This window comes from Microtus ochrogaster, chromosome 7 (genome assembly GCF_000317375.1).
Source record: "Microtus ochrogaster isolate Prairie Vole_2 chromosome 7, MicOch1.0, whole genome shotgun sequence".
Taxonomy (NCBI): Eukaryota; Metazoa; Chordata; class Mammalia; order Rodentia; family Cricetidae; genus Microtus; species Microtus ochrogaster.
In genome coordinates this window covers 16988472-17001495 of record NC_022014.1, presented here as the reverse complement: position 1 = coordinate 17001495, position 13024 = coordinate 16988472, and the positions used below count along the sequence as shown (strand labels likewise).

General features: G+C 46.4%; 2 protein-coding genes across 2 annotated transcripts; both read left to right on the top strand.

The window, feature by feature from the left end:
• Positions 1-471: 471 nt before the first annotated feature.
• LOC101998666 (C-C motif chemokine 2) lies at positions 472-2367 on the top strand. The gene is made up of 3 exons (XM_005349395.3): positions 472-634; positions 1356-1473; positions 1841-2367. Exons 1-3 carry the CDS (start codon positions 556-558, stop codon positions 2094-2096), a joined length of 453 nt encoding a protein of 150 aa, XP_005349452.1. The 5' UTR covers positions 472-555; the 3' UTR covers positions 2097-2367.
• Positions 2368-11037: 8670 nt separating this feature from the next.
• Positions 11038-12559, top strand: LOC101998951 (C-C motif chemokine 7). Its single transcript, XM_005349396.2, has 3 exons — positions 11038-11142; positions 11855-11966; positions 12329-12559. Exons 1-3 carry the CDS (start codon positions 11067-11069, stop codon positions 12432-12434), a joined length of 294 nt encoding a protein of 97 aa, XP_005349453.1. The 5' UTR covers positions 11038-11066; the 3' UTR covers positions 12435-12559.
• The last annotated feature ends 465 nt before the right edge of the window (positions 12560-13024 follow it).

Genomic DNA, 13024 nt, shown 5'->3' with positions numbered 1-13024 from the left:
CCACCAAGTGGAGCGAACACCCTATTCAATGTTAAACAAGGACGTGGTGTACTTACTTACTACTGTCCTTTCCCATCTCCAAGATCCCTTGGGCCAGGGGCAAGCTGGGGTATGCTTGCATCCCCCTTAGGACCTTAGGATCCTTGCCTGCTTCCTTTTACTTCAGTGAAAGCAAGACCACTCCATTCAGGCTTGTGGTCAGTCTGCTATGACTGCTCTCCATCCCCTCCCCCTTCCCGCCCAGCTTCATTCAGCTTCATTCACTCGCTGGCAGCAGTGGCTGGAAAAAGTACCCAATTCCAACCCGCAGCTTCTCTCTTCTACTTCCTGGAAACCTCCTAGGGCCCTGCACTTACTCAGCAGATTCAATCTTCCACTTTTCCTCACCCGCGAAGGATGATGCTACCCCCCTGGGGACCAGGCTCCCAGCCTGACTCCGCCCACCTGACTTAACAACAATAAAAGGCTGAGGCAGAGCTGCCAGAAGAGCAGAGAGGCTGAGGCCAACCCAGAGCCTGCCAATTCTCTCTGAAGCCAGCTCTCTCTCCCTCCACCATGCAGGTCTCTGCAAGAACGCTTCTGTGCCTACTGCTCACAGTTGCTGCCTGCAGCATCCACGTGCTAGCCCAGCCAGGTAAGACCCCAGCTTCCCTCTCCTCATGGTGTATTACCCCATCTTGGACTGTCATGGGCCATCATCATAGTGTAGTTTCACCTGAATAGATAATCCCCCCCACACACACACACAGGTAAGACAGCTGAGAGAAGTGCAAAGAGCCAACCCAGTTATGCAGGAGCTTCTGGGAAAAGGCCAACCTAGAGTTCTAATCCTTCTAAGATCTAAATTTGGAATCACGTCTTCAGTATTTGAGAATACAGGTGACCAAATAGGGGCCTGGGTTGATGTGTTTCTCCAGATTGGGGGGGGGGGCAGGGGAGAGAAGAGACCTGAGACCTCTGTTTCACGCAGTCCACCTTCCAGAGACAGAGGGTTAGTGGCGGGGTGATGAGGGGGTGGTACTAAAGATGCTCAGGATCAGAGATAGATCTCAGGAGCCTAGAATAAGGTCCCCAGGCCATTTCCTTGGACTCTGGTTATTTGACACCTTAGCTCTTTCTAATGACAGTCCCCAGAGTCACCTTGTTTTAATGACACCCCTTTATCCAAGATTGTGAACTTACTTTAAAGCATACATCTCTGAGTCAGTGTATCAGTGATCACATGCCCACTCTGACCTATCCGGGTTGCCATCCACTCCTGCTGAAACTGCCTGTTCCTCATGGTCCTCCTCTTTTCTGAGGCCAGAAGCATCCCTCTTGTCCTAACGTGCCCCCCTCTCTGGTTTCTTCTCCAGATGCAGTTAACTCCCCTCTCACCTGCTGCTTCTCATTCACCATCAAGAAGATCCCAGAGAGGAGGCTGGAGAGCTACAAAAGAATCACCAGCAGCAAGTGTCCCAAAGAAGCTGTGATGTGAGTGACACCTACTAGCCTTCCCTGGTCCAAAGTTCTTCCTCAAGAGCAAGGGGTGGTCCTCACGAACTTCTAGTCAGCCACTCAAGAGCAAGGGATGGTCCTCGTAAACTTCCAGTCACTCACACACTCAGATCCAGTATCAGATGATTTCCAATGAGAAAAGTGCAAGAAGGAAAGAGCAATTCTCAACAGCACTGTCTAGAGGGATGCTCTTCCGAGCACCCCAATTTCATGAGCTTATCTTGGAAAACCTGCAGGCCCCTCAGAGTCCCCCTTCCTACCTGCCTTCCTCCTTTAGCCCTGCACAGTCCTTCCATGCTCAGCCACTGAACTTCATCTGACTGTGTCTTCTCTCTTTCCACAGTTTCATCACCAAGCTCAAGAAAGAGATCTGTGCTGACCCCAAGCAAGCCTGGGTCCAGGCATACATGAATAAACTGGACCAGAACCAAGCTAGATCGGAAACGACAACTGTGTCTAAAATTGTGTCTACTGTAAGATCTTCAGCACCTTTGAATGCTAACTTGACCCATGGACCCGCAGTTAATGCATCGACTACTCCCTTTCCCGCAGCAAGCTCAAGAACCTCTGTGAGAGTGGCCAGCCCAACAGTGAACTAGTGTGACCTGAATGTGGTGCTCTAAGTTATGTTAAACTTATTTAACTTATTGATGTCTCGATATCCCCTCCCCTAAATACTAGGATTTCTTGGATACAAGATGCGGTTCCATTATTTTCCCTCTGAGGACCCTGTTTCTACACTTTCAAATGTTACGAGAGATGCATTTTGCAAAGATGGATGGAAAAACTTTGTGTTTGAGATTCCAGGGCATTGTTTAAAATATTATTATGGAAATAGATATTTCTAATTATTAAGAGAAATAAATTATTTTTGTACACAATCTGGCTTTGGGTGTTTTCTTGAGGGAAGTTGCAAAGCAGGGCGTGTTTAAGCTTGGAGGACAGCACGGGTGAGACACATATTGTGGAGGAATGGCAGAATGAATGGCCCAGTCTTTCGTACTGGATGGTCTCATCTGAGTGTCATAGACGCTTTAAAACAGGGCCCAATCAGCCATGCTAGGACCATTGTTCCGGTCCCCAGTATTGCTTCTCAGTCACCTGCTTGACAAAAGCTGCAGTCCTTCCTGCCATGTGTTCCAATCACTCTTTACTGGGATGCATCACTTCTATCTCTAACTCTCCCGCTTGACTCCCTAACTGGGTAGGCAACGCAGGCACTGGGGGATGGAGAGGGGACTTAACCACCTTCTATAAGAAGGTTATCTTAAGGCTTCATAGAGAGAGGAAGACACAAACTTATCCTTGATAATGATCAGAGTTTTTCCAGAAAAGCACAGACACATCAAGAAAAAGAAAGGCAGGTGGGGGAAAACAGAGGAAGGTAGAAAGGAGGATGCTATGTACATCGAAGGGTGAAGAGAAGAGCAATCAAATGGGGCCATGTGCCTGTCAAGTTGTATCAAAGGGAGAAGGGAGGAAAAAAAACAATCAGATAGGGCCACACGCATGTCACATGATGAGAATTTTCCAAGAGAAGCCTGAATACAGGGTTTTGAGAGTAAAGGTGTGGGCATGGTACTGCCTCTGACCCGTCCTTTAATGGAAACTCTTCGGTTCAATGAAGAGGGATGTGTCCCATTCAGAGGCTCAGGCTCAGGGAGAGCTTTGGAAAGTGCACCTTGATGGCTTCCTACAGACAGGAAGATGTGGAGAGAAGTGGTAGACTGTGGCCCATCAATAGATGAGGAGTGAAGATGGGGTCCAAGGGACAACTCTGGAGAACAGTGTGCTGGGCTGTGGGGAAAGGTGTTAGGTGCAAACCTCTCCTGAACTTGTCAATGGGGCAACTTCTCACAAACCCGAAAACGTTTCTTCCCATTACCACCCTGAGTCCACACCCGGGAACCTAGGCTGTCCATTCAAATGGGTAGATTTTTCTCTCTCTGGATGTCCTGCTGAAATCTGTGACATGGGACGTTTGGACACAGACAGCCTCTCTCCATGAGGGAAGATGAGCATCTTTTGCTGGGAAATCAGCTCTTATGGTGCTCACCTTCTCCATCTGGTGGGGAGAAAGATATTGTCAAGTAAGACCCAGCAGTGCCTTTGGCAGCATGCAAGGCTGGGAAGACTGCCTAACAGGAAGGACACTTGGGTGGACACAGACTCGGTCACTAGGGATCAATGGAGTCTATCAATTCAGTGTGTGTGTGTGGGGGGGTGTTGCAGAGATAAGCAGGGGCCGAGATTCCCTTCTGATGGAGGATCCTGTCTCCTGATAAGTTTTCATTGCTGCAGCTCAGAGTTGGAGCATATCTGAGCCAGGCCAGACTTTCTGGCTGAAGCTGAGGGTTTCCTTCCGAGCTCCGAGGGCTGTAATACTCAGACAGCAAACAATCTATAGGTTTTGTTGTATGGAATTCATAGACCCTACATTCCAGAGGTTCAACGGTCCTCAGTGTTGATTAACAGTCAGAAAAGAAATTTTAAATCAGACTGGAGGCAAAGAGGAAATAAAGTGGAAATGAGTAGCTTATAGAACAAGGGGTCTCTGATGCCAGGCTGACTGGCTGAGAGGAGGAAAGGGAAAGGGGGTGGGGGCACATGCACTCACTCCCCCCATAGCCCCATAGCCTGCTTCTGCCACATTTGCGAGCCCTATCTGCTCATTCTTATGAAATATTGGCTTGTTTTCTCTTTTCTTGAAGCAAGCAGGAGTTCCTTGGTCCTTGCACAATGGAGCTGAGCACAAAGCATTGGCGTGCTTAGGCACTTAAGGAAGCCAAGTAGGATGCGTTCATTTCCCGTTGCTGCCAGCATTTTATTCCAGAATGTCTTTGTCCTTTCCCATCATTCTCACGCTTCCAGTCTCTGTTTATTGCTCAATCCCAGAGCCATTTCTATGATTTATTATAGTAGCACCCTGCCCCAGGTATCACACTCTGTATTAGACTCTGAATGCCACTAACAAATCAACATACACCCGAAGGCTTAGAGCAGCCACACACATTAGCAAACAGTTTTGGATTGTTAACTCTACACTGGGCCAGTCTAGCTGCAGTTCCTTAAAGAACTTACTGTTTACAACTTCTAGAAACCACTTTTGGATTCTTTCTCTGTCCCTCTGTCTCGCTCACTCTCCCCTTTATTCCCCCATCCCTCCTTCTGTGAGCATCTCTCTGCTTCTCTAACCACAGGTTTTACTGTTGTTTCAGCTTTATGAGACAGAGGCTCATACTGTGGCTACCTGTTATGTAGCACAGGTTAGCCTTGAACTCATGGCAATCCTCCTGCCTCAGACTGTCCAGTTCTAGGGTAATAGGCATGCACCACCGCACCCAGCTGTAACCCATCTCTCTAACCTTCTGACCTTTCTGCGTTCATATTCAAGGTACCTTTGTGATTGTCCTGAGTACATCTTCACAGCCAAGATGATCTGTCTCAGGGTCTTCATATCAGTGACATCCACAAACCCCTTTGCAAGGTCAGGTAAGACATGCACAGGCTCCAGATGTTAGTGTGCTAGCGCTCGGAAGACAGGGCTGCCCTTTAGACCGCATGCCTAGGGACCAGACAAAGGCTTATACTCTGTAGCTGGGCACAGTATTTGAAAGTTTGTCTGGTTTGCTACGAAGGTGGTCAAATAGCCTTGTGGGTGTCATGTTTTGTCTGGCACTGTATAGGTAAAGTGCAGCAGGTGCTTCTAAGTGAACAGTACGTGATGCTTTATCTTGACCGTCCACGTGTTGTGATTGAGAGATACTTAGGAGGTCAGTGGAGCCCCCTTCTGGATGTGCCCAGGAAGGTGTAGAGATGACGGGAGCTTAGGATAGCAACTAGCAGAAACTCACCCTAAGTATGGTGGCAGCCTCTAACTAGCCAGAGGTCCAGACAGAACGGGAAGCAGGGGAAGCAAACAGCATGACCAAACTCCACTCCAGGGGACCTCAGGCACCACTCTCTTTAGCCTGCAGTACAGGCTCACACCGGTGGCTCTCCCTGCAGCTTGCAGGCCTTCAGCTTCAGACTGAAGCAGCATCACTGGTCCCTGCTCTCCTGAAGTGCCCAGCTTTGTGGACTGAGCAGCTCCTGGGTTGCTCGCTCTCCAGCACACTGATGCTCATTGGGGGAATTACTCAGTCAACAGTTAGGAAGTCAGCCTTTTATAATTACACACACATATATGTGTGCATGCATATATACATGCACATATATGTGTGGATGGATAACTATATATAATATACACATGGAGAGAGCCCTAGCTAATACATTGTGCTAATACTCACAAATTCCTTCTAAAATGAAAGCACATGGGCCAGCCAGATGGCTCACCAAGTAAAGGTACTTGCCACCAGGCCTGAACACCTGAGTTCAACCCCTAGGAAGGAGGGAGAGAACCAATTTTTGCAAGTTGTTCTCTGACCTCCAAATATAAGGCATGGCGTGTGTGTGTGTTTGTGTGTGTGTGTGTGTGTGTGTGTGTGTGTACACAGCACATGTGAGCTGCAGAGCATATGTAGAGGTCAGAGGACAACTTTTGAGAGCTGGTTCTCTCCTTCTACCTAGTTGAGCAAGCATCTCTCTTGTTTCTGTCACTGCAGTGTCTACTTTATGCTAGATTACCTATGAGTTTCTGGGTGATTCTCCTGTCTCCGCTTTCCATCTCACCGTTGGAGTGCCCAGACTGTAAATGAGTGCCGCCGTATCTGATTTTTTTATATGGTTCTGAGGATAGACGATCAGGATTTCCAAAGATGTGAAACAAATACCCACTGAGCCCTCACTCCAGCCTCTCATGCAATGTTTTAGAACATGGATATATCGCATAATGTTCAAATACACAACACACACACACACACACACACACACACACACACACGCTGAATCAATTGTCATCTTTAAATTGAAAACACTCAGAATCCGTCCTTTCTTCTGGCCTTTTAAATATGCACAGAATTGATTAATTACAAATTAATAGCATATAATACACAAGCAGAACTCCTTTCTCCAGTCTTTCTGTAACGGTGTCCGCTGGTGGACTCGATGCCGCCCTCCCATTCCCCCTGCCCCGCCCAGTCTTTAGTAACCACCCGTCTACTTTCAGCTTTCACGGCTCTCACATGAGGAAGATCACATGCGACTGGCTTTCCTGTGTCTGGCTTATTGCATGTAACACGATGACATCCGGTTTCAGCCATTCCGTCAAAAGTGACAGGGCCCCACCCTTCGCTGGCTATTATTCTACTCTCTACTATTGCCATATCATCTTCATCTACTTATCAACTAGCACTAAGCTCCTTCCGTCTCTTGGCTGCTGTGGACAGTGCTGGGGTAAGCATGGAGCACAGGTATCTCCTGACATACTCCTGTCCTTTTGGCAGCATACTCAGGAGAAGGATTGCCAGATCATATGCTAATTGTAACCTTTGATATCTTGAGGAGCTGCCACGCCTTTCCTGACAATGACTGCACTAGTTTGCATTTCTGCCAACAGTTTCAAGGGACCCCTTTTCTCTGCACCCTTGCTAGCACCATTTATTTTAGATTTGTTTTTGGCAATTGCCCTTCTGACTGGAGGGAAGTAGTGTCTCACTGTGGTTTTGATTTGCATTTCCCTGATGTCTTTGTTTCTTTTTGTGTTGCGGTGGTGACAAATACTCTGAAATACTCTGACAAGGCAACTTAGGGCAGGAAAGGTTTCTCCTTGGTTTCATCAGGGCAGGGAAGACAAGGTGACAAGAACTTGAAGCAGCTGATCGTGTCCCATCCCAAACAGGGAAGCAGAGAGTGGAGCATGGCTACTGCTCAGCTCTGTCTCTCCACTCATACAATCCAGGGTCCTAGCCAGGGAACGGGGCCTCTCCGAGTGGGCAGGTCTTTCCCCTCCAATTAGCCTGACAAGGTCAAGATAATTCCCACATGCATTCCCAGAGGTCCTCTGCCCAGATAGCTCTGGATTCTGTTAGGCTGACAATTGACACTAACTATCATACTTCATGATCAGTAAAGTTGAGGTATCTTTTATTTATCTGTGCCTTTATTTGGGAGGTGACTTTTTTGTTACGTGTGTGGTGGAAGCACACCACCACAGATGAAATGGATTCTCCTATATTGATTTCCCATTCTATGGGTTAATTTGTTAACTCGGCTGATTGCCTCCTTTCCTAACCTTTATGTTTGATTAAAAAAAGGAACAACATGGTTGGCTCGTTCTTGCCTTTATTTCCTATGCCTTGAGGTCTTATCCATAATCTCTGTGCCTAGTCCCACATCATGAAGCATCTCCTGTATGATTCCCTCTAGTCCCTTCATGTTTCAGGTCTCACATTTTATACCTTTAACCCATTTGAGTTGATTTTCATGTGCTGCGAGAGCTGAGGTTTCCTTTTATCTTTCTGAAGGTGGATTTCTGCCTTTCCCAACAGCATTTGTTGAAGACTACCGTTTCTTGAGTGCATGCCCTCCACTGTTCTACTGAAAACCATATGGCGTAAAGGCATGGGGATGAAATTTTTTTAAAGATTTTGAGCAATAAAGGCTTTGGATAAAGTGGTTTAAAGAAGGGAGTTGGTTAGAAACTGGAGTTCTCATTCAAGCCTGTCAGCTTTGACTTAAAAGAGTGGTGGAGCAGGTGTGGGCGAAGCAAGGAAAGCAGCCAGCAAGGCACGGAGAGAGAGGAAGAGACATGACACACCTGTACCAGTAACTCAGAATAGCAAGGTTTTGTTTTTGTTTTTCCCCGGAAGGAATTATATGGCCAAGATAATCAGAAGCCCAGAGTTCTATACCAGCTGTAAACCAGCTTCAGCCTTCTGTGAGCCAGCAAACAGCAGTGACAGCTGCTAAAGGAAGGCATGTCCACCCAACTCACCCCCAGTGTGGCCAGTGGGTGCAAAAGGACAAGCCAGAAGCCCATAGCTGATGGGTCTTGAAGGCATGATCAAGGATGCTTGTCATAAGAACAAGATCAAAGTCCTTGCCCCAGGAGCATCTTTCCTGATACCTATCTGGAAGTACAAGAACTTCTGGGCATGGTCCCTCGTTGTTGGGTTTTAGGAGCCCATCTGTGTGCAGACCAAAGGTCCAGTAGTTGTTCTTCAAGCACTGACCACATTTTTTTGAAACGGGGACTCTTGTTGAACCCAGAGTGCACTCATTGGGTCAGGCTGGCTGGCCAGAGGGTCCTGGAGATCTTCTTGTCTCTGCCTCCTCCAAACTGGGACTTGAGGTGTGCTCAATCAACTCCTAGGTGAGTTCTGATGCTCAAACCCAGGTTCTTACGCTTGCATGCCATGCTCTTTACCAACCGAGTGCTCTCGCCAACCCCGCTGCTTGAGTCTCTCAGTTTTGCTTTCCCAGCAAGTGTCTATTGTGCCTTATTCCTAGTACCCATTGCTTCCAAGTGAGTCGGAAACAGCTCAGTGAGTCATTGTTTGAAGAACAATCACCAGTTTGTACTGGGAACGAGAAAATTCACTTTTTAAAGACCTCATCCTCCATTTAACTTTTAAAACAGGGGCAAAAAGACAAAACACAAAATTCACCATACCTCCTATCTTTAAGTATAGTTTATGGGATTAATGCTGACATACCTAGCATCATTGAACAACAGAGGTCTTGGCTGTTTTTGCCTTGTAAAAATCTAAACTACCTCTCCTCACTAAACAACTTCCCAGTCCCTTCTTTGCCCACTAATGGTTTAGTTTGTTGTTGTTGCTTTTTGTTTGTTTGTTTGACATTACTAAGATTGGAGCCAAGAGTCTTGTAGATGCCGGGCTAATACTCTACCGTTGAGCTTATAAGCACCAGTTTGGGTGGTGTCACACACCGTTAATCTCAGCACTCTGGAGGCAGAGACAAGCAGATCTCTGTGAGTTCAAGGCCAGACTGGTCTACAGAGCAAGTTCCAGAACAGGCACCAAAGCTACAAAGAAACCCTGTATGGGGAAAAAAAAAGTAAGCCAGTTCTTATTTTGATATAAGTACTATAATGGGGCAAAACAATATCTCCTAATAGTTTTGATTTGGAGTTTCTTTTTCCTTCTTATTTATTTACATTCAGGGACTTTGACATTGAATGCAGGGCCTCACACAAGCTTCCAATGACTAGCAATGTGGTATGTCCTTTTCTATGCGTGTCGCCTATCATCCCTAAGGAACATCCATTGATACTCTTTTCCCCTTTACAATTCAGATTTTTTTTATTTTGTTTTGGTTAGCTGCTGAGTTGTGGGAATTCTTTATATTAGCTGAAAGGTAACTCCCAACCTGCTGACTGTCAGTGATATGATCTGTGAATGTGTTCTCTCAATCCACAGGCTGGATTCTCACATTACTGCTTCATTAGTGTTTAGGTTTGTGTCTTTGCTGTGAAGCCAGGGTAAGCGCTCATGCCTAGCATGTTCTATGTCCCCAGACTCTAGACTTTTGACATGATGTATCACTCTGTAATGTAGTTTGGCCCCAAACTCACAATCCTCCTCCCTTGGAGTCTCACATGCTGAGGGCTGGGATTAAAGGCATATGGCATTACACTCAGCTTGACTTCCCTATGTTCTTTTACTTAGAAAGGTTATTTCCATAGCTAATCAAATATTTGAAAACCACAAGATTCCAAGAGCCCGATGTGATGTGTCATTCTAAACGCCTCTGGATGGTATTTCTGGAAATGGAGCTCAGGCCCTTGCTCTTTCTAAACACTCTCTCTGCTTCTGCCTTATAGACGTGATTCCACAGAGTGGTTTTTAAAACATGTCTGTCGGTTCCTTTGCCCCATCTTTCTAAGAAGTGTCTTTTATGGTCCTGAGGACTCGAAGGCATCATGTAAAATATATGGTCTTCACAGTGGGATGCAGAGAAAGAGGGAGAGGAAGAAACCAAAGAACATCTGCTCCATCATATAGCTATTTAAGTTCTTCCAGATGCCAGACTTGGAGGGGAGGCTTTGGGATGATCTCCAGCCTCAACCATCATCTCCTTGCAAAGTAAAAGATCCTAAGCAAACCCTGCCTACCTGGGACTAGTCAGCCTTCTTATCTGAGCCCAAATATAACGAAAAGCTTTATTAGACACAAGGGTTTGGGGAATTCTTTCTCTTTTGGCTAACATTTTATTACTCTACTTTCCTCTGAGATTTGAAAAACTAACAGAACTGTCGTTTTTGTGCGTGCATGTTTAAATCCAGCCAAATATTTAGTGCCTGTTTCTGGACTTGGGGATCCTAAGGATGTTGGTCGAAGGAGGAAATGAGAACCCCTTGACTTGGTCATCCGTTTCCTTCCTCATTCTACAGTAACGATTTCCTTTTCTAGGATCCGAGCTGATAAGTGTACCCAGAATTCACAGTACAGCCTCTATCTGGACAGAATCACTACCTCATTTTCCATTATTGATATTAAATGGAAATAGGACAGCCTCAAATCACACCCTCCTGGGTTCCATTCCAAATGAAGATCCCTCCCTATTTGCTGCCTATAAAAGAGGAGGTAGAACTGCCAGAAGACCAGAGGCCAGGCCAGCTCAGAATCTGCCAGCTCTTACTGAAGCCAGCTCTCCCATTCTCCACCATGCAAGCCTCTGCATTGCTTCTGTGCCTGCTGCTCACAGTGGCTGCCTTCAGCATCCGCATACAGGCTCAGCCAGGTAAGAATTGCCTTGCCTCCTTTCCCCCTGGGGCATGCTGCCCCTTCTCTGGGTTTTCACGGACCATTACAGAATGAGGGTTACTCATAGTTTCATCTTACTGCCTTTGCCAAAAGAAGACAACAGAAAGAGGGACATGAGGCCAGTCCAGGGTCAGAGGCAGGACTTGAATCTGATCCCTCCAGGACTCATTAGTAGAAACAAGATAGTTCCTGCACCAGCTACTTCTCCAGTAATGGGGCTCTGGGTCATCAAAGAGGGGTCTGGGGTGGGGTGTGTTCTCAAGTAGAAGAGGGAAGGGGAAGAGCACCAGGGTCTAGTGTTTGCTCCAGTCAGCCCAGCTTCCAGTAACAGTGGTTCTAGAGAGGCTGTGCCTACAAGATGCTCACAACAAGACACAAAGTTTTCTAACCCAAAAGGGACTCGTAACTGGTGTCGTCATACTCTAAGGAGCTGGGTCATTCTCCGAATGCTTTCTAGTGACACCCGGAGTTGTCCTCAGCTCTTCTTGCCCCTGTTGACTGGTATAAAACCCAAAGAAGAGAGAAAGAACTGAGGGACATCCTAAAGAGGAGAGGTGTTCTATTAGGAGTGGGCAACTTCTCCCTTGGTCTTTTCTTGCCTCTCTGACTGCTTTCCTACCATCCCATCAATCGTAAACAAGAAACCCAGAATGCTCCACGAAGAACCTTTTCTTGTTCTTTCATTGTAGATGGGATCAATTCACCCACATGCTGCTATGTCAAGAAACCAAAGATCCCCACGAAGAATCTGGAGAGCTACAAAAAGATCACCAGTAGCCACTGTCCCTGGGAAGCTGTTATGTGAGTATGCACCCCACGCCTTCGTCCCTCAGGGCTAGGTCGTTCCCAGAGGCAGTGGATAGGGCTAAACACTCCATGCGTGGAGACTCTACTGCAAACTCAGATAACTTTCAATGGGCAAACTGAAGCTTGCCACTCTCTTCAGAGCCACCAGTTCAAAACTTGCCTCTCCAGCCAGGAGCCAGGGAGAGGAAGGGGTTTGCCTTTGGCCAGTGAGGACCGCATCTTTTCATTAAGCCCTTCCTTTGTCTTACCTTCTTCCTCCTCCATCCCTGGGGCAAGGTCATCAATTTGGGGTAATGCACCAGGCAGGTACTCACAGGATAAGTTACATTCTCTCTAACAGAACACTCTTCCCACAGCTTCAAGACCAAGAGGGGTATGGAGCTCTGTACTGATGCCCAACACCAGTGGGTCCAGGATGCCATGAAGTATTTGGACAAGAAAACCCAAACTCCAAAGCCTTGAAGTCTCTCGTCTGAACAGAAACCCGGGAGACAAGAAACAAGAAATCTGCCCCCTTGTCTTTTCTGAGAACTGTGATGAGATGGATGGATTCTGTCTCTAAGGGATAGTTGCTGTCTGTAGGAATGTGAAACAGCCACACTTAAGGAATTATCTCTAAGTTATTAATATTTTTATTTAATTTGCCATGTACTATGGTGTGATTTGAATGTAGACACCTCTTGTCACTTTAATGTTGTATTACCATTTACCTTGCTCCAGTATTGTGAACAGGCTTTGCAAGAATAGATGAAAAGATTGTTATTTTAAAGCATTTAGAATAAAATCATGGTGTTATGATACTGTGGAATTTTTATATGTATGACTATTGAATTTTCACATAAAATATATTTTTGCATAAATACTGTCTTTGATGCTTTTTTTTAAAGGAATGAAGCAAAGTTGGAGGGATGAACAGGATGACAAGGAGCAGGGCATGGGTGAAAAGGAGGGGTCATAGATGAGCAGAGAATGGGTGCAGAGAGAGGGGACTGTAGATCAGAAGAGCATGGGTGCATAGGGAGGGGGCTGTAGATGAACAGGGCATGGGTGCA